Here is a 27,430-nt window from a genome sequence, read left to right on the forward strand (position 1 = left end):
ATAAAGAGGGCCGGCTTATCCCTGAGTCTATTTTTAGAAACGCAAACACACCAGATATGTGCACGTGCATGCGTGGCAAACAAACAATCATTATTTTCGGTCTCCTGTGTCCCCCTTTTACATCTGAGGGGTTTTGTTGTCGTGTCTGCTGTGCAGCTAAAAATGGAGCACGGGACGAGTGCATGCACGGCAAAACTGCCGCCCCTCAAGTGTGGCGGTCAGTGTGATTCAAGCATGAGCTTCATTGAGCACAATTCCAGGTCGTTATTGTCCCGTTTTTTTTTGTTTGCCGTCCACACATATTTTTAGGCGACAGAGCAAATTATGAAACTGCTTGCAGATTGCAAAATGCTCTTCAGCAGCGCGTTCCCACAGTGCTGCACCCTCTCACTCTCTCGCCGAACCAGGTTGACGGAGATGAGGTCGCTGCCAGCCAGACAGTTAATCAGTTTTGACCTCCAACTTGGCTGAACATGATTATCAGTCCATCACAGAACAAAACCAGGGGGTCTCTTGTGCAACGACTGACCACTCTCATGTGCAAGCATTGCTTTGTCCTCATGCAAATGGGGGCGCAGCACCCACCGTGTCTCACAAAAACAAGCACCTAATTGTGGCCTTTGTACAGGGGTGGATGTCCTGGTACATAAGGAAAACTATTTTTAATTGGTAGTAGGACAGAGACAGCACAGAGGGAACATGAGCTAATGAAAGGAATGGGACACATCTTTTGTCCCTGTGTCTTTTGTCTCGCCCCGGTCGAGAAACTGGATACACTGTGTTCTGCCAGCGAGCTGTCAGCGACAATTACGGTTTACACTGCAGCCTAGGAGCCCTATCCCTGTGCCTTTTGACATAGTGCTCCACAGTGCTTGACACAAAGCATGGATGTCTGGCCTGGGTTACTTGAAATACTCCTGTTATGCAAGTGGCTCAAAGTTTGATCTCTGCTGGGATTCTTTTTTTTTTTTTTAAATCACGACACTCAACACATAAACGACGCCCCTGTTACTCTGTATGCATTTCAGCTGCAGAGCAACTGTCATCTCGCATATTGTGGGTGTTTGTTGTTGTAAGGCATTAGGCCCCCCGGCTTTACAGTTGCATCACAGATCTCCTAGCAACCAAGCAGCACCAATCACGGGCGTCCATTAACATGAGACTTTGTGCAAATGATCACTAAATATATGAAAAACCTCTCGGGGTAATGTACATGAAAAGTGGTGCCTGCAGGTCAGTTCAATAATTCATGCATCTCTCTGTCTCCTATACCTAAGTATCGCTTTACTGGGTCACTGCAGCAATCTATCCCACAATGCACTGGTTTAAAAAGTCCGGGAAACACCCTTCACAGCTCTCTCTGTGTCCTTCCAATATGGCTTCAAGACAGTGTGTTTCCCTTGGGTCATCACCAGCATGCATCTTGACATTATTTACTTTATACACAAGTCAGAAGCCAAAGTTGTAAATCAGTTCAGAGTTGAGTCTTATTTAAATGATCATTTTCTTTAATCAGGAGCAAAAGGAATGATTTCACGTGACTACAGTAGAGACATGTTTAGTTTTTCACATGTTTCATTGAAGTCTGATCAAAAAAAATAAAAGGTTTTATCCGCCTGCAGTTTGCTCCGATCGTCTTCTCTTAATCAAGCTGCAGTTTATGCCCATAAATCTGTGGCCTTTTGAAGAGCAGCTATAAACTTGGACTCTTTAAATTATGAATGAGCTTGCAAAGCACATACAACCCAACCACCCGTTCCCACCCCCTCCAACAGTCACGGTCATATTAAAGTCATAAATCTCGACTGCAGATTTAACACAGGCATCACCATCAGTGCTGACACTGAAAAAACACACTTGGTTCTGAAACTTACTCCCATGCACGTTCGTTTTTGTGACTTAGTGCCAGAATTTCTTGCCCCAACATCTCTGCAGTTTGTCTGCTGACCTCATGACCTAACTATCAGTTCCCAACCGGTTTATGATCTAATTTGAATTGTTATCACATTCATCAAGAAGCACCTGGATGCCACACATAATCTAATCACCACTGTGCTTTTCCCCCCGACTCTACCAGCATTAAATGAGGGTTAAGATGGTTGTTTGCGACAGTTCACTGGGACGCAAACTGGTGGCGGCTCACACAGGGATCACCCATTCTCCGTTATCAGTCACCATGACGTCAGCTGGTGCCCTCTGGGAAACAAATTTGCGACCCAGAGGAAAAGGCTCTTCAAGGAGAGGCGTGTTTGATTAATCATATTGTTCCTGTCTGGATCACCTTGCTCACTGGAGTCACCCGGGACGGAGCAGCCGGAACGGAAGTGCCCTGAATGTAATGAGGCTGGAGCATCCTTCTTCTCTTTCTTTGTCGCTGTCCCCTCTTTGAAAACGCCACAGACAGATGGCTCATTCTCATTCTCCCACATAACAAAGGCCTCTGTCAGCATTCAGTATGCGGTCCGAGGTCAAGCCCGTTCGTCCCTCCACGCTGTCACTAAACTACATTTAGCTAATGCAGCTGTCAGAGTTAACCGCCACCATTTGGTTTGCTCATTCACCCCTGCGTCCTTCCCCATTCGCAGCGCCGATCACAACATGCATGTTTTTTTTTCTGACGAGCGGTAGCTGCGTTAGCTCGAGTTGACTGACTCTCCGCCCGAGGCTAGCCAAGATATTTATAGCTCCCTGTCTCCCGATGCTTGCCCAGTGGGACCGAGGAGAGAGGAGGATGGAAAGAAAGAGAGAGAGATAGAGTAGGAGGGAGGGAGGAAAGTGGGGGCTGCTGGGTAACTAGGCTACATTCAAGATTGATGGACCCTGTTGCCAAGGTATAGAGCACTTCTCCTCTGCAAGTGTGTGTTAGTTGTGATTGTGGTTTGTTGCTTGATTACTACACCCTCCCTCGCTGTTTGTCCGGCTCTCCTTCTCTGTGTGTGTGTGTGTGTGTGTGTGTGTGTGTGTGTGTGTGTGTGTGTGTGTGTGTGTGTGTCGTTAACACCTTTGGTCCCTCCGGGTCTCAGGTATCAACCGTGCGGTTTGGACTCCAGGCTGAAGCACTTTGCCTAACCAGCAACAGACAAAGATGTCCGACCCCCTGAATTCCCCAACACTTAAGTGGGAGATGTAAAGCTGCTACCTGCATTTTGTGCAAAGACAGGTGTAGAATTACTCCAGAAGAAACAGGTGTGATCGCACGGAGATAACGCCTCATTTCCATTGCAAAATCCAGCAGCGTGTGTGTCATTTGAATAGGCTCATCAAGAGATATCAACTATCTTTGGTGTGGATCTGTTTGTTTTGGGGAGGTGTGGGCGTGGGCGGCGTCATGACCACCTCTCCTGCGATATTTCCTCGCCTTTTACAGAGTCTGCCACTGTGCGAGTTTGCAGATTTGACCCCATGTGGCAAAAGTTTTGGATTTGAATCTGAATTTGAATTTGAATTGGCACCTGTTCTGAGTTTTTTTTTTTTTTTTTTTAATCATAGCATGCCAGGCAGCAATATCTGGCAGCCACTGGTGGGAGGATTTTAGGAAAATAAACCCATGTGTGTTTTGAGATTTGTTTGAACAAGACCAAACGTGATGTTCGAGTCCACACCCAAGTCCTTGCAGAGGCTGATGCATCAGGGTTGCAGCAATTCATGCACGGTAGTGCAAGACGAATGCACACACAATCAGCGCGTGAAGTATCCTCCAGCTTCATGGCTAATTAAGTGTGTGTGTGTGTGTGTGTTTGTGTGCATGTGTGTGTGCGTGTGTGTGTGCACACTAGTCTGATCCAGAGTGAATTCCAGAAATAGATCATGCACAGTGAGATGCCCCTCCTGTTTTCTTCCCTTTTATTCCTCCTAAGGGATTTTACATGGGTTTTCATCTCTCATCCAAAGGAATAATTGCATGTTTGTGCGCCTTAGATGTTTTTTGAGGCTTGTGCTCAGAATATATACACGGCTCAGGTGCTTATTATTACTAAAAATACATACATGTATAAAGAATGTGTGTGTCAGTAGTCACAGTCAGATTTGTGTGTAGTTGCGATCCATGTCGATTCCGTCCTCTCTTATCTTATTTTCTCCCTTTTTGCGCCGCTTCATTGTTTCTCCTCCATCTCTCCACTGCTCCTCCTCCTCCTCTCTCCCCTCACCTCTGTCCTCCCCCTCTCCTCCGATATGTCCTCTTCGTCCTCCTCCTCCTCCTCCTCCTCCTCTACCACCCCTTTCTGTCGCTCTGCTTTTTATAGCCATGTCTTCCCAGGGCTCAGCAGCTACAAAAGCCTTTTCATGTTGCCACTATAATTACAGCCTACACATTTGTGCACGCACGCGCGCACACACACACACACCAACGGACATACATTAATGCATTAATGCACACACACACACACACACGAGGAGTGCAACAACAGCTGTGTGTCTGTGATTCTGCATGTGTGTGCGTGCTCCGCATGTGCTGCTATACACAAAAGGGTGAGCTATTTTTACCTCACTCCCTCCCTCCTCTCCGCTACACCCCCCCCTCACCACCACCAACCCCCTCATCCCTCTCTGCCGCTGCTGCCAGCCACATTTGCTATGCTGGGCACAGGCAGTGTCAGTCGAGCCCTAACATCCCTCCTCCTGCACACTGAACTCACACACGGGCGCAAGCACAAGCTGATGGAGGCTGCTCCCCTTGGCATCCCTCAGATTTCAAGCTTATTTTAGAGAGCGCCTCTGCAGCAGCCAAGCATCTCTGCAAATTCGCAGCTCCCTCCTCCTCTGGTCATGGATCAGGCAGTTGCTCAGGTGGCGGTAGCAGCGCCGCGGCATGTGGTCGCCGCTGTGCAGATGACCTGAAGCCCTGCTCCTTTGGACTGTGGTCTTCGCCGCCTGATTGGCAGATCTGTGGTTGGAACACTTGTCTCAATGTTGCGGACCATATTTGAAGCGGAGTGTTCTCTCTCTCCCACAGACGGGATTCTGGGAAAGGAGCAGCCGCTGGAGGTTTTGAAGACATCGGCGCTCAACCACATCCCAACAGGTTGGTCTGTATGTGTGTGTGTGTTTGTTTGTTTGTGCATGTTAGTGTGTGTGTGTGTATGTGTGTGTGTGTGTGTGTGTGTGAGCTCCTTTAAAGCAAATCCTGTGTGTGTGTGTGTGTGTGTGTGTGTGTGTGTGTGTGTGTGTGTTTTTACACCTACGTGCTTTCACTATTAACAGCGTCCTGTGTGACTTTGCATGCATAGGTGTTCTCCCTCGGATGTGTCCGCCCGGCCTGATTGTTTCAGGCCAATTATTATTCGGTTGTGTTTGAAGTGGCTTCACTTTCAAACAACGTTGCCTTGTAAGCAGGATCTGAAACTCACAAACACAAACCGCTTATGTAATTGACAGTTCAAGAGTCCACGCTTACTCCTGTACATTCTATTTATTGCACATATCTCACAGTGCCATTTTGTTGAATGGAAATCGAGCACATTGAATGAGGACGCTCTGTTTTTTTTAAGCTAGTATGAAGCTGTTGTTGGATTGTCTCAGGAGGCGAAGCTTCCAAAAACATACCGCAAAACAAGCAACCGTGCGTCTCGGTGAAGTTTCTGACACAGTTACCCCCTTTTTTTTTTTTGAGCTACCTCTCGTTGACCGAAAATACTTTTACAAGTATTCTGTCTCCTTTTTAGGACAATACACTATTGTTTGTGCTGTATTTACAAAAGCTTCCTCTAGCTCCAGTGGAAGTGAAGCTACAAATCATCGGTGTGAGGAAGAGGAAGGAGAAGAGATAAAGCAGTGAAATTAAAAAAAGGGGGGTACAGATTGAGATGAGGTAATCTGACGGAGAACTGAGTCTGAAGTAATATTTGCAAAATGCATTATCTAATTCCACAATGGGGATGCTTAAACTCTTCTGTGCATTTCATTTCAGACTACAATGACAATTTGGATTTCCGCCTTAAAAAAATATGAAACTAGTAAAAGGGTGATTCATAATTTACTGCCCATGCTGCTCTGTAGATTTATAGGATTTCACCAAGCAGCGGTAAGCAGGTTGCTGCTGTGAAACCCTCCGGTATCTGTTAGCGCAGACAGCCTGTTGGAAAGTTTTAGCACTCCAATTTTTAAAAAATCAGCTAGGTTTTATCTTTTACCCAGAGCATCTCTCTATCTCTCTCTCTCTCTCTTGTCCCGAAACTTCCCCGGCTTCACATGTCCTCTCTTGTTGTTGTTGGGGTTATTTCCTACGTGCCTCTGGCGAGGCTGATGAAATATTGAAATTCACTTCATCAGATATTCTCGAAATCTGTTGTCTTGGATACGGAGCTGCCGGGGCGTCCATGCTGGTTAGCGTGTGTGACCCGCACCGTTTGGATCTGCTGCCGGCGGGTTGAGGAGAGTGCACCTGTCTCAGAACATTTATAGGATAGCTCTTGCACTCTTTTGCCTCCCTGTGCTGGCATATTTTCCCCAACATTGTTATGTTGTTCACAACTTACCGTGATTTAATGCATTAAAGCAGATACCTGCAAAGCAGTGGTTGTTGCACCTGCAGGTCGAGCTCCATGACTCAAGTAACTCAAGTAAACTCCTGAGTAGTTAGCGCTGGTTGTTTTATATGACTATGCTGTTTGGATGCCTTGTTATGTTTTTAACCATTCATTTGTTAAGTTTGTCAAAGCTTCTATTAGGTACACCCTGGACAGGTTGCCAGCCTATCACAGGGCCACACACAGAGACGGACAACCATTCACTCTCACATTCACACCTACGGTCAATTTAGAGTCTCCAATGAACCTAACCCCATTCTGCATGTCTTTGGACTGTGGGAGGAAGCCGGAGAACCTGGAGAGAACCCACGCATACACGGGGAGAACATGCAAACTCCACACAGAAAGGCCCTGGTTGAACCGGGATTCGAACCCAGAACCTTCTTGCTGTGAGGCGAAGGTGCTAACCACTACACCACCGTGGAGCCCTGAAACCATATCAGACTAAAGAATATTAGATAAATATTGAAAGATATTCAGTTAATTCTCAAAGAGGAGCAACGAAACCAGAAAATATTCACATTTAAGAAGCTGAAAATCAGAGAATTTTGAAATTGATTTCAGAACAACGACTTAAATCGATTGTCAAAATGGTTGTCAATTACTAATCGCCTTAATTGTGACAGTTATATTGAATATGAATATTTTTGCTTTGGGACTGCTTTCCAACAAAAAACAAGAAGTTTGATGGCGCCACCTTTAGTGGCCATTTTTCACTATTTTATTTCTTCAAAAGATATTTTTTTCTTTTGTCTACAAAAAATTCCCTGAAAGATATTGCAAAAAGGACTCCTTATTTGTGTTATTGGATCTGATTGGGCATCAAAGTGTTGACTGTCTTTTACACCAGGCTCAACCCAGGCAGTGCGGTTTGACGTCCGAGACTAGTCCAGGTTCACACGTCCCCCCTCCATGGCTCACATGTTATGTCTCCGCCTCACAGTCGCCCATCTCCTTCCTCCTCAGCTGCGATGCTGCAGACCGTTGTATGACATCATTGAGACCACGACAAGTGAGGGCTTGCTTTTGGCAGAACAAGACTCTCTGCACCTTGACACGTCCCACCGTCACGCCCTCCCTGTTCCTTTCCTTATCCCGTCTAGCTCTTTTTAAAAAAAAAAAGAGGTCACGGTGCCATCAGTCACTCTTTGCTGCGAGCTTATAACCAAGGAAAGCTCTTATCATCTCTGAGAGTAAATTTGAGCTTTCATGGAGGAAATTCAGAGCAGCTGAGAGAGTCAGTGGGAGAAAGTAAGGTAGGCTGCTGTTCACCCATCTACCCACAGAGACCAATCAGTCGACCGCAGCTTTTTTCCGGACGTCAACAGATGTGCTACTTGTTGCCTCTCATCTCGCCCTGCTGCTAAATTCACCGTGAAAGCCCTTTGCAGAATATCTCCTGTTCTTTGTTATCTCTTTGCATGGTTTAAAAGAAAAAGGACCTGGGCCACATTTTATGAAGGCCGCACTAAACAGCTCTGCTTGGCTCAGTATGAGATCTATTAAGCCTAACGAGTGTGGAGCTCAGGCAGTCAGACCGTGGGATATACACTCGGCAAAACCGAGTCTCAAATCAGAGACGCCAGCCCTCTGCATTGTCTGGTATAAATAGATCTGCAATTGGATCCAGAAGAGTTGTGGAGTGTGCCCGAGGGGTTGTAAACAGATTGTGATTTGTTGCGGCGAGATGGAGGGAAGAAAGATGGGAGGGAGCTACTGAGAGGAGAAGGGTCGGAGGATAAGGATAAGTAAGAAGGGAGGATGGAGGGAAAAGAGAACCTGCCGAAAGGGAAGCTGGTGAAGGGAGGTTCGGAGGTGGAGCTGAACGGTAGAAAATAGAAAACAGTGGAGTAACCTGTCGTAGTGTGGTCAAAGGACACTCATGGAGAGACACCTTTGTTAAAATCACGGATTAAAATGCTGCCATGGAGATTCCTGCTCATGCTTAAAAAAAATCCATTTCAAACTGGAGGAAACTTTTAAATGCTCAAAGGAAAGAAGAGAATAGGAACAGAAGAGTGAGGATTCAGGCTCCCTGTCTCTTTTCCTTTTTTTCTCCGAAAGTTTGTGTTTTGGACCAGGCCCTGAGAAGCTCCTCCTGTCAAACTCCAGTTGATGCAGGTAACGCTGTCAGTTGTGTTAGACTTCTGGACTCCTCGCCCCTGAGATGGCATGTTGGTCTTTGTTTTGGTTCCAGCCGACTGCCCCCATACCGTCATCTATCCGTCGCACATCAGTAAACGTAGGTTTGTGTTTGACGTCACCGCTTGTACACAAAGATGTGTCGATATCAGAGTTTATCTTGGTCGAGTGGCAGCCGAGTCAGACTGATGGGCTTTGCCTCGGCCACATTATAACCTGACTGTGCAGCGCCATGCATGCTTCTGTGAGTTTTGTGTTGCAATCATCTGTGGTCCAACTGTAATGGATTCCTTTGAGCCTGACTTGTTGTAGGGCTGTCATCGATTCATCTCTTTATTATTCTCCTGAAGTGTTTAACAAGAAAATGTCACAGAATATTGAGAAGTGACAGTCGAGACATAATTGTGCTTAAAAACAAACAACAACAAAAATAATAATTATCCCAATGCAAATGCCTGATTTTATTATGATCCTCCGGGATTTGAATATCTGGGGAGCCTCCCAGCGGGGTCCTTACTCTGCTTCACCTGAAACCCATTTTGTGGTTTTCATTTCGTTTGGGAAATGCTGGCAAATTCCAGGCCAGGAATTTGAGCCCACAGTATTAAACTGCAGGAGAGAGAGAGAGAGAGAGAGAGAGGGTTATACTGTAAGTAGAGGAGGGCGGTGGGACGGGGGACGGGGGGGGGGGGGGCAGAGACATTCAAAGCACTACAAACCGGCGTGAAGGGTTTTCCTTGGCCTTAGAAGCAAGGAAAGCAGGTCGAGTGGGCAAAGGAGCAGAGAGGGTAAGAAGAGAGAGAGAGAGAGAGAGAGAGAGAGAGAGACAGACAGAGCGAGTGTGTGTGTGTGTGTGTGTGTGTGTGTGTGTGTGTGTGTGCATGCGTGCGTGTGTGACGTTGGTTCCTGGAACAGCAGAGGGCTGCAGAATAAACAGGCTGCATGCCTGAGACTGCTGTGTGATGTCACCAGTAGGCAAACGAGGGACGATGGGAGGAGAGAGAAAGGAGTAGAGAGAGAGAGAGAGAGAGAAAGAGACGCCCATCAGGTTAAAACAGGAGAGAGGATGAACGAAGAGCCAAAAGTGGTGGAGGTGAAGGGCAAGAAGAGAAGTCAGATGAGAGGGAGCGCGTGCTGTCATTGCCTATAACAGACTGAAGGACCCAGGGAGGAGGAGGAGGAGCTGCAGTGATAGGCTGCTGTAAAGAGGAAGAAGAAGAGGTGGAGAGCACTGATGGGTAATGACGGCGCCAAATTACATCTCTCTCTTTTCTCTGTCTGTATCTCCCTCTGTTTATGTGTGTGTTTGGTGAACAATCGGCGCTGCCGGTGTGAGCGAGATGCTGTGTACGGTACGGGCTGTGATTGTGCATTTGCGTGCGTCGCCATCAATAAGTGTGCGAAGCTGTTTGTGTTGTGTCAGGGACTCAATATCCGCAGAGGAACATTTTGTCCGAGGAGCGTGTGTGTGTGCACCGCGTTTCAGTGTGTGTGTGTGTGTGTGTGTGTGTGTGTGTTTTATGGATTTTAATTAGCCAAAATTGGAGCCGCAACGCTTTGACAAGCGCAGTTCTCAGTCACGTCTACTGTCCCGTCTGTCTTTCCTCTTCTCATACCTGCCATGGGAAATAACTGATATTACATAAGAAAATGTGCAAAAGTAAGCTGTCAGCCTGCAGCTCCTTAACAGTCAGGATATCAAACTGTGAAGTGACTTCCTCACAGATCCAGGTAAAATTTGTGACAACTTCAAAAAGACAAAATGGCACTGTAAACCCAAAGTTTTGATTATTTTGTGATGATGCCTAGATGAGGATGAAACATCTTCACAACACAACGATTCACGATCGTTTCCCTAATGAGCCCCCACCTCCTCTCTCTCTCTCATTCTCCCATTCTCGTCTCATCAGCTGCCAAACTGTCACCGATGCCGCTTCCAAAATGAGCGAGGGTCAAAGATTGGCCAAAAAAACAGAGGGCATGGCTGCATTTAATTGAATATCGAGTGCCTTGTTGGGCAGATTCGGAAATGGCAACTCAACTGTTGCTCCTCTCTCGCAGAGAGGAAATTGGAAGCAGAAGAAAAAGGGACACTGATATGAAAGAGGGGGAATGAAAGAAGGCCTCTTATGACGGTGGGGATGTCAAACCTCATGTCCTGCTGGTTGAAATAAATTTTCCCTTTGAACTGGGTTGTAAGCACATTACAACTGTTGCGACTCCTGACTCATATTTTGTTGTCACACCACACATGAGTCCTTGAGGACCTGTTGCATGTTGTTGCTCCATTCTCCGATATAACATGGAGGGCAAGAGCCGCAGGGGGTGCGATTCACCTGGTGCATGAAAAACACACATGACAAAGTGGAGATTTTAATAACACCATATGGCTTTGATAACGGCTGCTGTTAGTCTGCTCAGAGATGTTCAGAAGAAGAGTGAAGGCTCTTTCCAAGCTTATGTCTGCAGATAAATTTCAAGGATCTTGTACGGATGTTTTACGGCTTTTATTGTTCAAAACGAGTATGTCTCAGAGAATGATGCATCATGGATGAAATGTGAAGAGAGAGTGTGCCTCTGTTGGGATCTGACAAATGCGGGATACTTAGTTCCCATCTCAAAAATTGGAGCGAAAATGAAAAAAAAAGAAAAGAATATCAGCAATCTTCCAATCATAATGCTTCTAGGAAGAGATCTGTTTTATTGCCTGTCACACAAACCCTCAAATCATTTTGTCATCGTGGGCCTGAGTAGCCGTTTCAATTCAATTCAATTCAAATTTATTTGTATAGCGCCATATCACAACATACATTGTATCAAGGCACTTTACATAGTCAGGTCAAAATTACAATATTACAGGGAAAACCCAACAAATCCCACAATGAGCAAAGCACTTGGTGACGGTGGAGAGAAAAAACTCCCTTTTTACAGGAAGAAATCTCTGACAGAACCAGATTCAGTTGTGGGCCGTCATCTGTCTCGACCTGTTGGGGTGAGGAGAGAAATGGGGAAGAGAGGAGAAGTGGGCAGAAAGAAGGTGGGAGGAGAGACAGTAGGAGAGAAGAGAGAGAGAGGACAGTTGTACAACCGTCGCTTTAATCTCTACGAGACTGATACTTATAATTAAAAAATACAATTATGTTGTTGTTATTATTAGTGATGATATTAATATTAATAATAATAATAACAACAATAATAATTACGGGTTTGGGTCCTGCAGCTCTGGGGTCAGAGATACACTAGGAGAGATAGAAAACACAAACAGGGTTAGTGACATGTACTGTAAACATATCAGGGGATAGGGGGGTTGTATAACAGTTGCTTTAATTTCTACCAGGCTGATACTTATAATTAGTGAAAACTGACACTTATAAATACAATGATGTTAGTGTATTCAACGATCATCGGAGTGTTTTTAAAAGTGTTTTCACACTTGATGTGATGTTGTTCGAGGCTTGAATTAAAAATAATCTTGAGAATTCTCTTGCATTTTAGGCAAATAATTTGTCTTATCTGGTGAAAAGTGAAAAATTGCCTCTGTATAATACTTGCAATGTATTTCCTTGTGTAAGTCGCTGCACTAGTGTATCTCTGTGTGTGTTTGTGGCTCAGTAGCGCTGCCATTAAGTGTTCCAGTGGCGGGGTGTTTGCCTCTTTATTAACACAAAGTTCCAGGCAAGTATCTCTGGCTCTTGCCGCGTGCTGTACAAACATGTAGGTAAATAATCGGCCAATCAGCTCCTATTTATTCGGATTTAATGGGGAGGAAGCTGTGTGATTGGGAGGCTTCCTGTGCAGAGATTTGTGGGTGGCTGGCCCGGGCTCAAGGTCTGCACCTCGCCGGGTCAATGCAATCTTTGTCAGATGTCACCGGCCTTCGTGTGTAACTGCGACATCGAGATCGGTAGTGTGGATACAGCAGGGGTTTGGTTTTTTGTTGTAAAAAAAAAAAAAAAGGGATTTGAAGCTGTCATCTTCTCTTTAAAAGGGAGGTCAGATGTCAGGGTCATGAGTATGATTTCAGACTTGAGGCGCTCAAAACCCTTTTGAGTATCAACAAATACAGATTACTTTTGACAGATATTAACGATTTAGACTTTTTATTTGGGCACAGCAGTTTTAATAATTTACCAATATAATGTGTGACAATAAATTATGTGTTTTATGTTATACACATATGCTATAGTGTATCTAGACCTGTGCAGCTTTCCCTGAATACAATTTAGTTGTAGGAAATGAAAAGGCTTGAACTCACTTTCGAAACAAGATATCGCTGCAATTTTTAAGTTATTCTACTATTCTATTAAGGTATCACGAGGAGGTACTGTACACACATTTGGATTAAAATTTTCAGGATCTTATGATTTAATCCCTTTCAACTGCACAACGTCTCTCCCCTTTGCAGTTTCACTGTGAACTTGAACTATGCAAACACCAACCTTGTGCCTTGTGGGATCAATGTGATGCACAGGGACATGCAACAGGGATTTTTTGGGGGGCCTTCCGCCTGACTGAAATTTTGCACTTGAAAAACATTATCATCACTCAATAAAGAAAGCTCTGTGCTGTATTTCCCTCGCTTTTAAAAATAAGACAGGAGCTAATTGAGAAGCTGGAGGAAGAGACTTTCTTCTCTTCAATAAAAAGAAAAAAGGTTAGCCTGTTATGATTATCTGTCTGTGTCTACTGCCCTTGAGTATTTTATGAAGCTGCGTATTGAAATTCTCAGGGTTTTTTTTCCCACTGTGACATCTGTCAAACCCGAGAATAAATTCATTGTAGTTTAGTAGACGTGACACCCACCAGGATCCAACCATTTACACTAACAAGATGAAACGTAAGCTGTCCTGTGCGATAACAACTGTCTCTTCTCCTGTCTCCAGTGGACATCAACTCGGCGCTGCCCCTGCGTCTTCCACCAGCCGCCATCCCCATGGACCTGCGCGTGGACCATCAGCATCAGCAGCATCAGCAGCAGCAGAAGGTGTCCTCGCTCTCCCCGTCTGGCCAGCAGTCGCCCGGCTCCCTCTGTGGCACGGGCCAGGCCGGCGGCGTGGCGGGCGCCTCGGTTCGCGAGCAGCAGCTGCAGCAGGAGCTGCTGACCCTGAAGCAGAAGCAGCAGATCCAGCGGCAGATCCTCATCGCCGAGTTCCAGCGGCAGCACGAGCAGCTGTCCCGCCAGCATGAGGTCCAGCTCCAGGAACACATTAAGGTAGATCACTGAAAATTTTGAAAGGTCAGGAAAGGTCACTGAGCTTTTCAAGATACCAGAAATTCGGATTTTCCTTTCTTCAACAAAATTCTTTAATCACTTACAAAACAATTACCTGCATAATACTGGAGGATTCAAAGTAAATACTTACTTCTCCTTCTTTCAGGCTTTTGAGAAACAGTTAGCAAACTTGAAACATGAAGATTAAAAACTAAATTCCCTTTTTTGATCATCTGTACACTATGTCAGGCTTTTGACGAGCACATTTTGTGGAATGTTTTTTTTTTTTTACTCTTAAATCATCATGTTTTGTACAGTACAGAAGAGAATGTGCCTCAGTCTCCACCTCTAAATCACACAGCTCACATAATCTGTTTTTTCTCCCAAATATTTTTGAATCTGCCAACCCGATGGCCGGCGGAGGAATAGCTGCTCTCGAAGCTTCTGTTTGAACAAGATGCAGCATACGATTCCGGGGAAACACATTTGCATGTATACCCCTAATTTGGGTGTTGTTTTTTTTCAAACAATTATTCTTCAAACTTGAAAAAAAGTTTACTTTTTTCAGTGGGGTTCACATTATACTGAAGTTATTCTTTTGGATTTGCAGCTTCCTCAAAGATATTTTACCATCAAACTTACTTTCCTAGCATAATCAATAGGAACAGCAGCAGCAGCCAGTTACGCATTCATAAACAAGTTCAGTCAGAGCTGTGGAAAAGAGCAGGGGCACAGTTTTATTTAAGACCTCGAAGAGACAACAGTCCAAAATCAAATCAGGGTTGGTCTCCCGAACCTATTCAAAGCGGAGACGGGTCTTAATTTAGTCGACCGCAGGATTTTTTCATTAGCAGACGGAGCTCGGCAGCGGAGAGAAGCCCCGTCAGCTTCAAATCGCTTTGTAGATGTGTAGGGAGCCGAGAACAAGGAGGACCTTTGGCTCTGTGTCCTTCACCGATTGATGAAAGCAATATAAGGATGTGTTTAGAAGTGTGGAAGACAGACTTTTGTAGCAGTGGTGGTGTGTTGCATAACCGAAACCCTCATGCACCGGTCCCGTTGTAGCCTTACTTTCAAATATGAGCGTCCAATAGAACTCAGTTTGCTAAGAAGCAGAAAGATGGATTCGCTGCAGAAAAGTATTTGCTTTCCAGAAAACAAATAAAAAAGCAGTACATCAAGCAGTACATTACATACTGTATAAGAGATCAGGCTGCAGATCACATGCCCATATTGTAGTGACCTGAAAATTAAAAGTGAATGTAGATCAGCACTGTAGATCAGGCTTTAATACACCAGGGCCTTCAAGAGCACCGGCGGGCTCCTTGTCATACAAAGATATTCCACTCTAACATGAATTGTAAAACATGCAAAATCAATTGAATTACTTTTTTTTATTTCTAGGACTTAAAATAATAAAATGTTTTTAAAAAAAATGGATTGAGGGGTGAAGAAATTAGATTGCACATTGCAGGAATACATTCTTCTCAGAATTTTTTTTCTACCATTTATTCTCCTCCCTCATGTCTCTCTCTCTCTCTCTATCTTTTCAATTTCCTCTCTTCTATCTTTACTGTCCTCCTGTCATCTTTCTTATTTTTGTCCTTTTTTCTTTATTAACCCCTTCCTATCGATCTTTCTTTCTTCCTTCCTTCCTTATGTCCTTCTGTCCTGTCTTACTTCCTTTGCTTTCTCCCTATCTCCAGTCTATCATCCTTTCTTTTCTTCCTCTTCCTTCCTCCTTTCAGTCTCTCTTTCCTTCTTTTCCTGTCTGCTTGCTCTCCTGTCTCCCCATCTTCTGACATTCTCATGTTTTCCTATCATTGTTCTTTCTTTCTTTCTTTCTTTCTTTCCTTCTTTCTTAAATGACTTCTCTCTCCCCTCATTCCTGTCTTTTAATCTTTGTTCCTTTTGTTCTATCTCCCTTGTGTCCTTGTGTCCTTTTGTCTTTTTGCTTTCTTATCTTCCTTCCTTCCTTCCCTCCTTCATTTGTAACAAATCATAAACCTGTACAGTAAATATTTGCAGATGTCAGTCCCATTGCATTGGACGTTGCATGTGCGCTCATGCAGGTAAACAGTACCTGTGGGCTCGCTCTTTGGTGCGTTTTCTCTTGGTTGAGATGGCTGAGTCCCCGCTGTTGGGTCCGTTTATGATGCAAAGGGATGAGCGATGCTGTCTGAGGGCCAGTCTGGCCTGTGTTTGGGCTGCAGGACCACTGAGGTGGAGGCCAGTGACTCATACACACACACACACACACACACACACACACACACACACACACACACACACACACACTCACACACACAACTGCAGCACACGACGTACACATTCAAATAGCTACAAGCGCACACATCTCTTTTTTTAAGGTGTGAGATATCCTGAAGCTCTTGGGATTATTAGTCAAAAGGGAAAGTTTGTGTGTGTAGAGCTCTGATCTATTGAGCCACACAGGTTTTGGTTGTGTGTGTGTTTGTATGTGGGTGGGGATGTTACTTTGAACCTTCACACCCACTCAATCCCCGATCCCCGATCCCCAACCTTGTTTGAAAGGCAGAGAGAAAAAAAAAAAGGACTGAGGCTTGAAGCTGGAAGCGGGCCAACCATGCAGCCGATGTGCTCCCCTCACAAGCCTCGCATCACCTTCATCTCACCTTCAGCCACCAATTTATTCACAGACTTGTCTCGAGCATTTGATTCGCCCTTACAGTAAACACAAGAGCATGTCCCAGCTACTGAGTGTCTGTTTACGGCGTTTATTAAACGCAATCAGCAGTTGATTGCATGCAGTTACATGCAGTTATGGTAGCCGATCAAATATTGCCATTGCTTGTGTGATGATTAGTGGAAGGGGGGGCAGAGGGTTGATTCCTTGGCATGTCGGAGAGGGGCCATTATGTGGCTGGCTGAACGCAAGCACAGACAGCTTGCCTATTTATTGTATATTACAGACAAAGACGAGTAATCGGGACCCTTGATTCGGAGGAGGTGAAAGCATGTTTCACTGTGAATTTGTAGCATTTAATTGATGCTCTTATCCACAGTGACTCCTGGGTCTCGTTCAAGGACACTTCAGCGGCACCGAAATGTGTTTTGTGAGCACATTTTGGGGCTTTTACTATTGACCTTTTTGGTTATAGGACAAATCGACAAACAGCCATGTGTGTTTGTGTTGCGTAAAGGCCTGAGGAAGACTGGCTTTAATGTTGAAAGCATTTAGCAGATGTTCTTCCCTCTCTTCACTGGAGTGATGAGCAAGTGAGTCGATTGGATTATGTGTCTTGCGCAAGCCTCAGCCCCCAGTTAAATTGCTTGTATTTATTTAAGAGCTTAAGGTTATAGCCCAAGTTTTTTTTTTTCTGGCTTCAAACACCTGTCTGACTTAATTATTCCTGACGGTGACTCAAGCACACCATGAGTGGAATATTAATTGGTGTTCGAAGACAGAGAAGGTAATGAATTGATAGTATGTGGAACAGAAAAACAAGATGTTCCAAACTAAGAGGGCTGAAGAAGTGGCTCCTGAGATACGTGGTTTGAAATTTTTTAATTTGCACCCAGCAATGTCAAGAACAGTAAGCATTTATGAAGCAAACATCTTCCACACACACACACACACACACACACACACACACACACATACACACACGCGCGTGTGCGTCTCTCTGAACAAAAGTGAGGCTACAGGCATTGGAGAGGGTAACACCACCGTTCGGCGAGTTTAGTCCGCTGACGTGATTCACTATGTTTTCTCTTCGCTATGTTTTCTCCACAGCAGCAGCAGGAACTCCTGGCACTGAAGCACCAGCAGGAACTGCTGGAGCACCAGAGGAAAATGGAGAACCACCGTCTGGAGCAGGAGCTGGAGAAGCAGCAGAGGGAGCAGAAACTGCTGCAGCTCAAGAACAAGGAGAGGGGGCAAGAGAGTAAGTAGCAGCAGGACGGGGATGTCGGATAACTGTTGTTTGAAACTTAATTTCTTAACGGAATGTCAACAAGATTTTAAAATTGCAACGCAGGCCAATACCTGGATCAGATTGTGAGGTTTCACGCTGTACATGTTGGACCCCACACCCCAACACTTTGATAGACAAACACTTTTAGTCTTGAAGGTCAGTTTGCTTGGTAGCATCTGCCAGGAGTCGGAACCTCTTAGCAAGAACTCTCCATTCAAAACGCTCCAAGGTTGGAAACGACCGTTGAGGTCAGAATTCAGAGTGTGTTGCATCTGTGTGTGTGTGTGTGTGTTTGCATGTATTTCCATTTTACTTGGAGAACCTGTGTATTTACTGTGGTAAGCAAGCCGTATTAGCCGGTGGCCTTGGCGAGCGGCTAAGCCGAGTTATTACCACTGCCTGCTGGATGTCTCTCAACAGTTCATTGAAAGAGAGTGGAAAGGAGACCTTGAGAGCCGTTTGCGCACTATATGGAAAGTGGTTACAGATCGAGCCTGCATCCGTGCAAGTAGAGTGCATGTGTGTGTGTGTGTGTGTGTGTGTGTGTGAGAGAGAGAGGGAGAGAGTGCACAGCATGTTTGCTCTCATGTGTACCTGCGCAAGTGCGGTTTGCGGGTTGAGCGGCTTCCATTTTCTTCAGCATTTTGCATCATTTTTCATTTCTTTTTCGTGCGTTCTTGTTTCAAAATCCCTCTCCTCCGGGCCTTGCTGAAGACATTAGATTCATTACAGGATGAGGCTACGGCTGCAAATAGTCTTATTCATCAGTTAACGTGGCCAAGTTGTTGTTGTAATTGTGACACTTTATCCTGGATTACACCATAACAAAGAGGATTTTTCCTCATACTTCTCATCTCAATATAATAATTTTCTTTTTTCCTTTCTCTATCAGGTGCTGTAGCCAGTACTGAGGTGAAGATGCGTCTCCAGGAGTTTGTCCTGAACAAGAAGAAGGCCCTGGCCCAGCGGAGCCTCAACCAAGGAGGGCTCCCCAACGATGCTCCCTACTGGTACCGGTGAGCAACAGTTGCTGCTTGATTGAATAGAGACAGAAAAAGTTGAACAGATGCACATAGATAATCCAGTGGGTGGCGTGCATTCTTCAGTTAAGGCTAAACCCCATGGCATGATTTGACATCAAATCGTGTCCGTTCGCAAGCTTAAATGCCTTTCGTGTATTACTGAAAATTTCTGACGATTGTAAAAATGGCAATAGAAGCTATCTGCAGATCGTTATACTGTTATGTAAAGCTTCTGACCGAGAACACAGAGACAGGCAAGACACAGAGGTGCGGTGTGAGTGGAACAAAAAGTTTCTTTATTTAACGGTTCGACCAGAAGCGAACCCCAGAGGAGAAAACCAGGTAGGCGAGCTTGGGCTTTAACCGCGGTGGTTGGTGGGCTGCGGGTAGGTAGCAGGACACGCTGAAGGGGAACTTGGAGCAGGGCAGACGTCAGCTGGAGGCAGGGTCTGAGCACGGAAAGAACAGGAGTTAGAGGAATTGGTACACAAACAAAATCAGAACACGAGCAACGACTAAACAGAGCAAAGTTTTATCACACTTGTGGATACAACGATCTGGCGACGATGGTGAGATCAATCCGGGTTTAAATCTTGTAGCGGTGATTCATGGATGGGCAGCAGCTGTGCGAGTAGAGCGGCCGAGTGAACGGCCACTCCCCTTGACCTGCTTCAGGAAGGACCCGCCCCCAGACCTACAACCAGAAAGACAGCTGCCCAATAACATATTCGTTCAGAGGGTAATTCTCTGTCTGACAGCAGATGAATAATGTATTAGATCTGTGTCTTAATCTGTTAGCAAGCTTCCCTCACCTGCCACACTATATGAGCCCGACTGAGAGACGCATTGGGGAAGGTTATAAAACCAAGATGGGAATACACACATGCACCCTCACACATGCACACGTGAGAGCAGGATAATTGGAACCTAATGATAGGGGCTCTTACGCTCAATGCTTGGCCTTGAATGTTTATTGTCGCATCACTGGAGCCCTTTAAAGGTGTGTCCCCCCCTCTGGCTCCTTTTTTCCACCGTGGCAGTTGTCCGTCACATGAATTCATTGACTGAGTAACTGTAAATAATTAATTATGCAAATTGGGTAATAGATCTGCCAGTCAGAGTCTCCCAGCAAAAAAAAAATTCCTGCATTGTAGATTATTGCTATTATTATGTGCACAACAACATTTTTGTTTTAGGTGGTTGTTAGTGGAGCAGATTTAAAATTACTTTATAAAACAACGTTCTTGAAATAATATAAATAATGTTACCTAATCTTGATGAGAGACCCAGTGAAACACCCACAAGTGTTGACGTTGAACAGCTCAAACTGATGCAAAATGTCTCTTTCTATATCCTGTCTCCCTCCTCTTTTTTGTGGCCCTCGTTGGACTCTCAGCCCCCTCAGTTTTTGAAGAGATGGACGTGTGTACGTCCCCTTGTCAGAAACTGTAACGAACCAGTTTAGACCCAAACGCGAGACACACGTAGCTCAGTCGGTAATCAACTTTATTGTGGAGAACACAAGCAAGGCTCAGAGTCAGGGGCAGAAGGTAGAGGCGAGATGGGAAGGTCGGGGACAGCAGGCAGAGGTCTATTCCGGGATTCAGGTGAAACGGGGAAACCAGGGACAAAGGCAGGGTCGTAACCAGGGCTGAGACGATACGGGGAAGTCGGGGGCAGAACCAGAGTCGAAACCGGGAGATCCGTCCGTGGGTAAATGCTGGAAAGTCTGACATGGAGTACAAAGAACAATCTGGCGGTGAGTAACTGAGTGAGAGGAGGTTAAATACAGACCTGATTGGTGATGAGCTGCAGCTGCGGGGCCAGGTGAGGTGATGAGGTGGGTGTAGCTGATGGCTCGTGCGGGACAGAGGGGAGGTGACGTGGGAACCTACTGGGCATGACGGTGGCTGACTGTGACAGAAACATGCATTTGGGCCAAAGCCAGCTCGGCGTAACTTTGCCTTACAAACACCACCTTACTCTGTAGGCAGTGAACAGATGGCAGCACATGTCTGCAGCCCTGCCAAGGGATTTGCATGATGCTTTAATCATACAGATCTATGACAGCCATGAAGTTGGTTACTTTTTTGGGGTTTTGCTCATTGAGTCACATGTTTGCAGTTATCAGTGTCTGGCCTTGTATTGCAAGATTTTGTTATATGAATCTTTTACACTGCGTGTGTTTGTTCCACAGCAAAACCCAGCACAGCTCTCTGGACCAGAGCTCACCTCCACAGACCGGTATGTCCACCTACAACCACCCCGTTCTGGGCATCTACAACCCCCGGGATGACTTCCCTCTGCGGAAAACTGGTATATCACACGTACACTTTCAGAGGATTACACACAAACATACATACAATTTGTGACTGTATCGTACAGTGGCTGCGATGCAGATTCATGTGTAGCATCATTGAGATGGCATCAGAGCTCCGCACCATTAATCACTGCCACATTAGGCTGTCGGGGTCTGCCAGCACCTCACATGAGTGTTAGAGAGCACAGAACCATAGGTGGTTCAAAAATAGGTTTTTACCAATTTAGCACCTGATATTTCATATGATTTAATATATCCGTAACCTCTGGGCTTGTTTTGAATCAGCTGTTTTTAAACAATGTTTTAAGAAATTATTATTTAAGAAAAAAAAAAAATGAAATTACCTCTCCTGGCCAAGTTTAGAGAGTGCACTGGAAACTCAGCTCTGATTCTGAAAGGTTTCAGGTTGTTTGAGACTGGAATCCTACCTGTTTTGCATTGCGGGACCTTTCTTCTGCCTCTTTTTTGCTTGATAATTGCATATCAAATCTAAGTGGCTTTGTAACATCTCACCAGAGGGCTGTGCCAATTGGAAACATCTCCTCTTATGGCACAGCAAGTGCTTTGGGTGATCCCCAGGGCTCTGTTCTTGGCCCTCTCTTGTTTTCAATTTTCATTCCACAGTAAACCCATCAGACCACTCCTTTGTGTTTCACTCATAACCTTGCAGACATCAAAGCAGTGAGTTTACTGGTGTCAAATGCTGATGACTCTGGTCCAGCAGCAGCAGGGGGTGTTTTTAACTTGAATGCAAGTTTCACAAAACACTTCAGTTAGAGACGTGACACATATTTAGACTCAGGCCTCATTTCCAAGAATTTAATTCATTCTTCCAGCTAGTACAAAAAACAGCTGTCTCATTCAACCAATTTCTGGTCCAGCTTGGCTCACATTGCAGGAGGACGTCTTATTATTAGTTAGTTTTGACCCAAATTTCCCTTAACATTTCCAGCCATCTGTACTCTTTATTTTTTTCAACCAGCTGACCCCTTTCAGCTCGCTGGCAGGCTTAGCACAATAAACTTTGAAACATAAGCATGTCCAACGTTGGCCAATTTGCACTGATTAGCTGTGTCCGGAATACTCAATTTCAAATGGTCTTTTAATTAATTTGACTTTAACTTACATTTTATTATGTGTGGTTCATTATGTATAGTAAATCTTAATTGTCTTTTGTTCTTCTTGTGGTGAAGCAATTTGTAAACTTGTTTATTTGAAAAAGTGCAATTCAGATAGAGGTTAGTAATGGACTGCACTTGAACCCAGCTTTGAGTAATAGCTGTATTACCACACAGCTCAGGTCGTAGGGTTTTAGAATCAGCATATGTTTTCTTTTAAATGGCTGTCAAAAGTCATTACGAAACCTTTACAAACCATAAGTCGTTACAAGGGCTGAAGCTCTGCAAAAAGCACCAATGTCAAAAAAAAGTTTTCTCGTGGACTACAATCTGAGCTATTCCCAGTGTGTTTTGGTCAGGTGTGTGCATGTGAACAGCTTTGTGTGTGTGTGCGTGTGTGCGCGTGTGTGCGTGTGTGTGTGTGTGGTGGTGTAGCTGTGAAGCAGCGGTCGTCTTACAGTGCAATTATTCACTTAGCACGGCGGCAGGCGGCTTCAGCCAATGCACCAGGCCTGTTGACTCTGAGCCTTTTTGGCAGCTGGATACGATAGCAGATAGACCACAGTTGACACTGGCCCTAACAGCCACATTCCACCCCTGGGAGAGCTGAAGAAGAAGAAGGTGAAGAGCAGAAGAAAAGAGGGGAAATAGATGAGTGAAAGGGAAGGGAGATGATGAGGGCAGAAGGAAAAAGAGGAGGGAGACGGGGAGAGGAAGATAAGTGGAGGAGCTTTTGGCGGCTTCATTGACCATTTAGAGGACCTCAGCACGCTTTTTTTTTTTTCTTGTCAAGAAAAATATTTGAGGCTGGGGATGGAGGGAGTGTCGGAAGATGAGATCAAAAGAAAATGAGAGCTGGCAAGCAGGAGCCATACTTAATCCACCAAGTGGAACAATGATGCCACACTCGCGAAAAACTTGCTTCATACGAAGAAAAGAAAAAAGGCCGGAAGGTGGCGCAGAGTGAAAAGATCGTGCCCGGAGTGTCGGATGGTCTCATGGTTTCTATAAGGCTGGGGTTTGTGCAGGGGAGAAATCCTGTGCCACCCAGGTATTTGTCCACAGCGATGACGTGCTTTGCGGGGTTTACTTATGTTAATGCCAGCCGAGAGAGGTTAGAGGCTCTTTTATATCTCAGCCTGGCCATAAAGTAGAGGACTGGCACCCATGGCTCCCAGCAACGGTCAAAGGAAGCAACAGCGCTCTTGTTCCTCTCCAAGCTCCCCTTTTACATTTTCAGACATTCAGCGCCGCTGATGCACTCGTCCACAGCACCGTTTAACCGACGTGACGCCACAAATGTGTTCATGACAGATAAGATAAAAATCTTGAAGCTTTAATCATCCAAGATTTCAGTGTCGCTTGATTTGACCACAACTGTGGTTACCGTGGTAACGGCAAGTGATGTTTAATACTACAGCAGCTGCTCCGTCAGTGATACAACAGTTTACGGTGTAGCCAAACAAGCGAATGAAGCAGCCAATCGAAAATCATTTCAACTGCGATCGGATTCTATCCTGCACACAGGGAGGAAGTGCAGCCTGTCACATGCTCTCTGCCTTATTTAGAGATAGTCGCCGTCAAAATAATCCCAGAAATGAGCGTTGTCTTGTTTTGTCAACGAATTCTTGATGAACGATCAGCGACGACAGCTCTAACCTTTACATACTTGCACAATATCAATGAAAACTATTCATTTAAAGAGGTGATTTGAGTGGAATAACTACCTTATATACATACAATAGCTGTTGTGGAATATTGCTCGTAACTCAAATGACCTTATGATACTTCTAATACGAGTTTGCGTGACAAGAGGTGCTTGCTGAAAACTGAAGCATCGGCCACATAGGGGATTGGCAAGCATGAACTCTTATACAGTACAAGTTAAAAGGTGACAGAGCATGAACACGAACATACAGTATGCCTTTTCTGGAGCATGTTCTCACGTAGATGTATGAATGCCTCAGAAACATGTAGACAGGGTGGGAAAGTTTGAGGGGCCGTCTGATTCGCCGCGCTCTGTGACAGGAGGGCAGAGCAAGGCATACTGTTCCCGTCTTTTCACTGATGAGCAAATGTGTTTTTGTGACCTAAATGGGGCAGCCCGTCCTCCTCATGGATACAATGGCACATAGGCAGACTGGAACTCTACAGTACATGGTGCTGGTGGAAGACCAGACTGCGCTCCTCGCCCATGAATAGAAAGCACCATGCGGCTGTCTGAATAGAGAATGCCACTCACTGAATACGCTGCCTTTCACCCCTGTTCTGAGGCCCATTTTAACGGGGCAACAATGCACCATTTGTGCATTGATATCATGTGTGATTGTATGTGCTCCTCTAAGATGTATAACAAAATATATACATATGTTATTATGAAGAAGTAATCGGATCATATTAAGACTTTTGTATTAGCTATAATTTACAAATATGAGATTTCCAATGCTGAGGAGTAACGTGCATCCACACACTTACAATCACGCTGCCTCTTTCATCCAGACACGTTGCCTTGATTTTTTTAGCAGCTGTGTTTCTGTTATGTTTATGTTTTTTCCCCCTGTTCTTCATTCCACTCTAATAGCAGAGAAAAGCTCTTTTCACTGGTATCGACATTTTACCCTTCAGTGACGCTTGTCTTTGACTATCTACCTTTGCTGTGATCATTTGCAGTGCTCTCTTTCTGGATCATTCACTTTTTCGAAATTAGTTTTCACTCTGCAGGAACCAAAAAAACTAATTACTGCTTCAATAAGCTAATTACTGCACTTCTTCACTACTACACTTTTTTTGGAACGCAGCACATTTGTTTAGTATTCCTCTCCAGCAGACTCTGTCCTCAGATCAAAAATCTGAGAAAATAAGCTCAGTCATTAGTCTCGGAAACTGTAAACGATGCCTAATGGCTTTTTTAAAAAAATGTTTTGACAGATAATTTCCAAACGGATCCGTTGGAAAAACATCCTGATCCATTATATTCAGACTTGATGATGAATAAGCTTTTCTAATAATAGATATTCATAAATAATGAATCTTTAAAATTAGATTAATCAAAGAGGAAGGAAAAATAGGTTTACAATTTCAAGGCTTCAAGACTTGGCTAAAAGTATATGACGCCTATGGAAACTGTGAAACAATAATTTTAAGATTCTAAGGATGAATATTTTATCAGCTACCAGCAGACACAAATGGTTTGGACTATGTCATCATTAGCACAGAGCTCGACGTGTTTGTTTGTCTTTCTTTTTCTCCATTATGATGAAAGCTGGCTGCTGCTAAGTTAATTATCTGATAGAGAATAAAAGTTTATTTTCCAATAGCAGGAAACAGGTTGGGAAGAGTTGGTAAATTAGCTTTAACCAAGGCTCTAGAGGGAAGCCATTGTCGTTCTTTTGTCCTTTTGTTTTTTATGGCATAGAGATTTTTATTGGTCTTAACTGAATTTAAATGAAATATTTAGTTACTTTGTTTTGGCATTTTTGTACTGTGCATTATACCCCTGATACTTCAACATTGATTATTTCCAAAGATCTGAGAATGTAATTCAGGGACAGGGAACATCAGAAATCCTGATTAGAAAAATAAATTGGCTCCACACAAATTTTTTAATGGGTTTGCCTCCATCTGGACTGAGCTCTCCCTCCCTCTATGTGTTACTGTACCTTCACACTTCACAGTTCACGCTTCACTCTTCTCCACACATTTATTTTTACCAGACAATTGATGGGAACCAGTTAATTTCTGGTGAAAGTTTCCTCAAAATGATTCCTCAAGCGGGTTTGCTCCCGGGGAAAGTGTCTCTTCGTTATTTGCCCCTCTATCCTCGGGTTCCAAATAAAAGGGACAGAGTAGCAAATTAATCGGGTTGTGTCATAATCATGGTTCGTTATTCCCCACATTTGGATTTTGCCCTCCTTTGATGATTAAAAATTGGATAATGAATGGTGAAATTATCCAAGGCCACTGATTGGCAGGGCAAAGTAAACAGAGCATTAGCCTCTGTGGCTGGAGCCAATGTGACATGCCGTTCCCTTCTCCCTTCCCGTCTCCATTCACAAGTCTGTGACAGTGCACACAAAAGACCAAAAGGCCTTTTGGCAATCAGATATGGCTCCCAAATTGGAGCTAATTGCTTTTTAGCCACAATGTCTTTGGGAAAATGGATCAGAATCTGTCTTGTTCAGAAAGCATCTAAATAGGAGGCAGTAAATGAATAGCAGCATGTAACAGTTTGTCCGCCAAACAGTTTTGATAACAGAGCGGCTCTGTGGAAGGCACTCCACGCTGGAAGCTTGTGAGATCGCGGCTCAGGTAACTCTCCCACCTTTTGGATTGATTTGTCCAAAGCTGCACTGCAGCCAGTTATCTGTTCAACCTCTCAGATGCTGATGGGGGGTTTGCTGGGGTCTGGAGCTGGACTTGACAGGAAGAACATTGCCCAGTTTGAAGTTGTAGAAACAGAGTAGAAATAGATGAAGTCGTTGTAGTTTAAATTCTTTTAATGAAACGCCACAGTTCAAAGTGATGCCCAGAGGAGGAAACTCCCAAATTGTCCAAAAAAAACCAACATCAACACGTCAGCTGTTGACCTTTCCCAGGCTGCAACAAGAACATGTGACACATTCAATGGATCAGGAGTTGAGTTGGATAAATAACAAAAACAAACAAATAATCGGATTCACCTGAACTAACTTTTTGGAACAAAAAAACACCAGGCAGTGGATGTGAGTAGATAAAAACATGAATAAACAGTGTACAAGCACCATATTGTGAAAGAATGATATAAATATAGGCAACATAAGAGTAATATAATTGAGTAGAACAAGCTTTTTCTATTGTTTTCTAGCTTGTATTTCTTCACAAAGGTATTGGTGCTCATAGTATGTACCATAGTATATTGGATTCCACCAAATGGCAGTTTGGCTGCCACACTATAAACGAATGCATCAGTCATATTATGGTTCATCTCTTTCCTCCGTCTTCCTTTCAGCCTCGGAGCCCAACCTGAAGCTGCGCTCGCGGCTGAAGCAGAAGGTGAGCGAGCGGAGGAGCAGTCCGCTGCTGCGTCGCCGCGACAGCCCCATCACCACGGCCAAGAAGCGTTCACTCGACATGGCAGGCAAGAGACCCCGCGAA

The 27,430-nt window shown here is 44.6% G+C and overlaps 1 protein-coding gene across 9 annotated transcripts in view; it reads left to right on the forward strand.

Moving 5' to 3' along the window:
- LOC118320143 (histone deacetylase 4-like) overlaps positions 1–27,430 on the forward strand; it is a 51,221-nt gene that overhangs the window by 8,804 nt on the left and 14,987 nt on the right. For 5 of the 9 annotated variants that reach the window (XM_035650881.2, XM_035651302.2, XM_035650891.2 and 2 more), the window contains 6 exons: positions 4,955–5,023; positions 13,553–13,881; positions 17,657–17,807; positions 18,730–18,853; positions 21,057–21,175; positions 27,285–27,413. In XM_035650881.2, coding sequence (XP_035506774.1) covers positions 4,955–5,023; positions 13,553–13,881; positions 17,657–17,807; positions 18,730–18,853; positions 21,057–21,175; positions 27,285–27,413 — 921 coding nt within the window. Of the gene's footprint in view, positions 1–4,579; positions 5,024–7,762; positions 7,784–9,541; positions 9,908–13,552; positions 13,882–17,656; positions 17,808–18,729; positions 18,854–21,056; positions 21,176–27,284; positions 27,414–27,430 lie in introns of those variants that run through there. The other 4 variants (XM_035651135.2, XM_047333324.1, XM_035651384.2 and 1 more) reach the window with 4 other exon arrangements.

This window comes from Scophthalmus maximus, chromosome 1 (genome assembly GCF_022379125.1).
Source record: "Scophthalmus maximus strain ysfricsl-2021 chromosome 1, ASM2237912v1, whole genome shotgun sequence".
Classification (NCBI taxonomy): Eukaryota; Metazoa; Chordata; class Actinopteri; order Pleuronectiformes; family Scophthalmidae; genus Scophthalmus; species Scophthalmus maximus.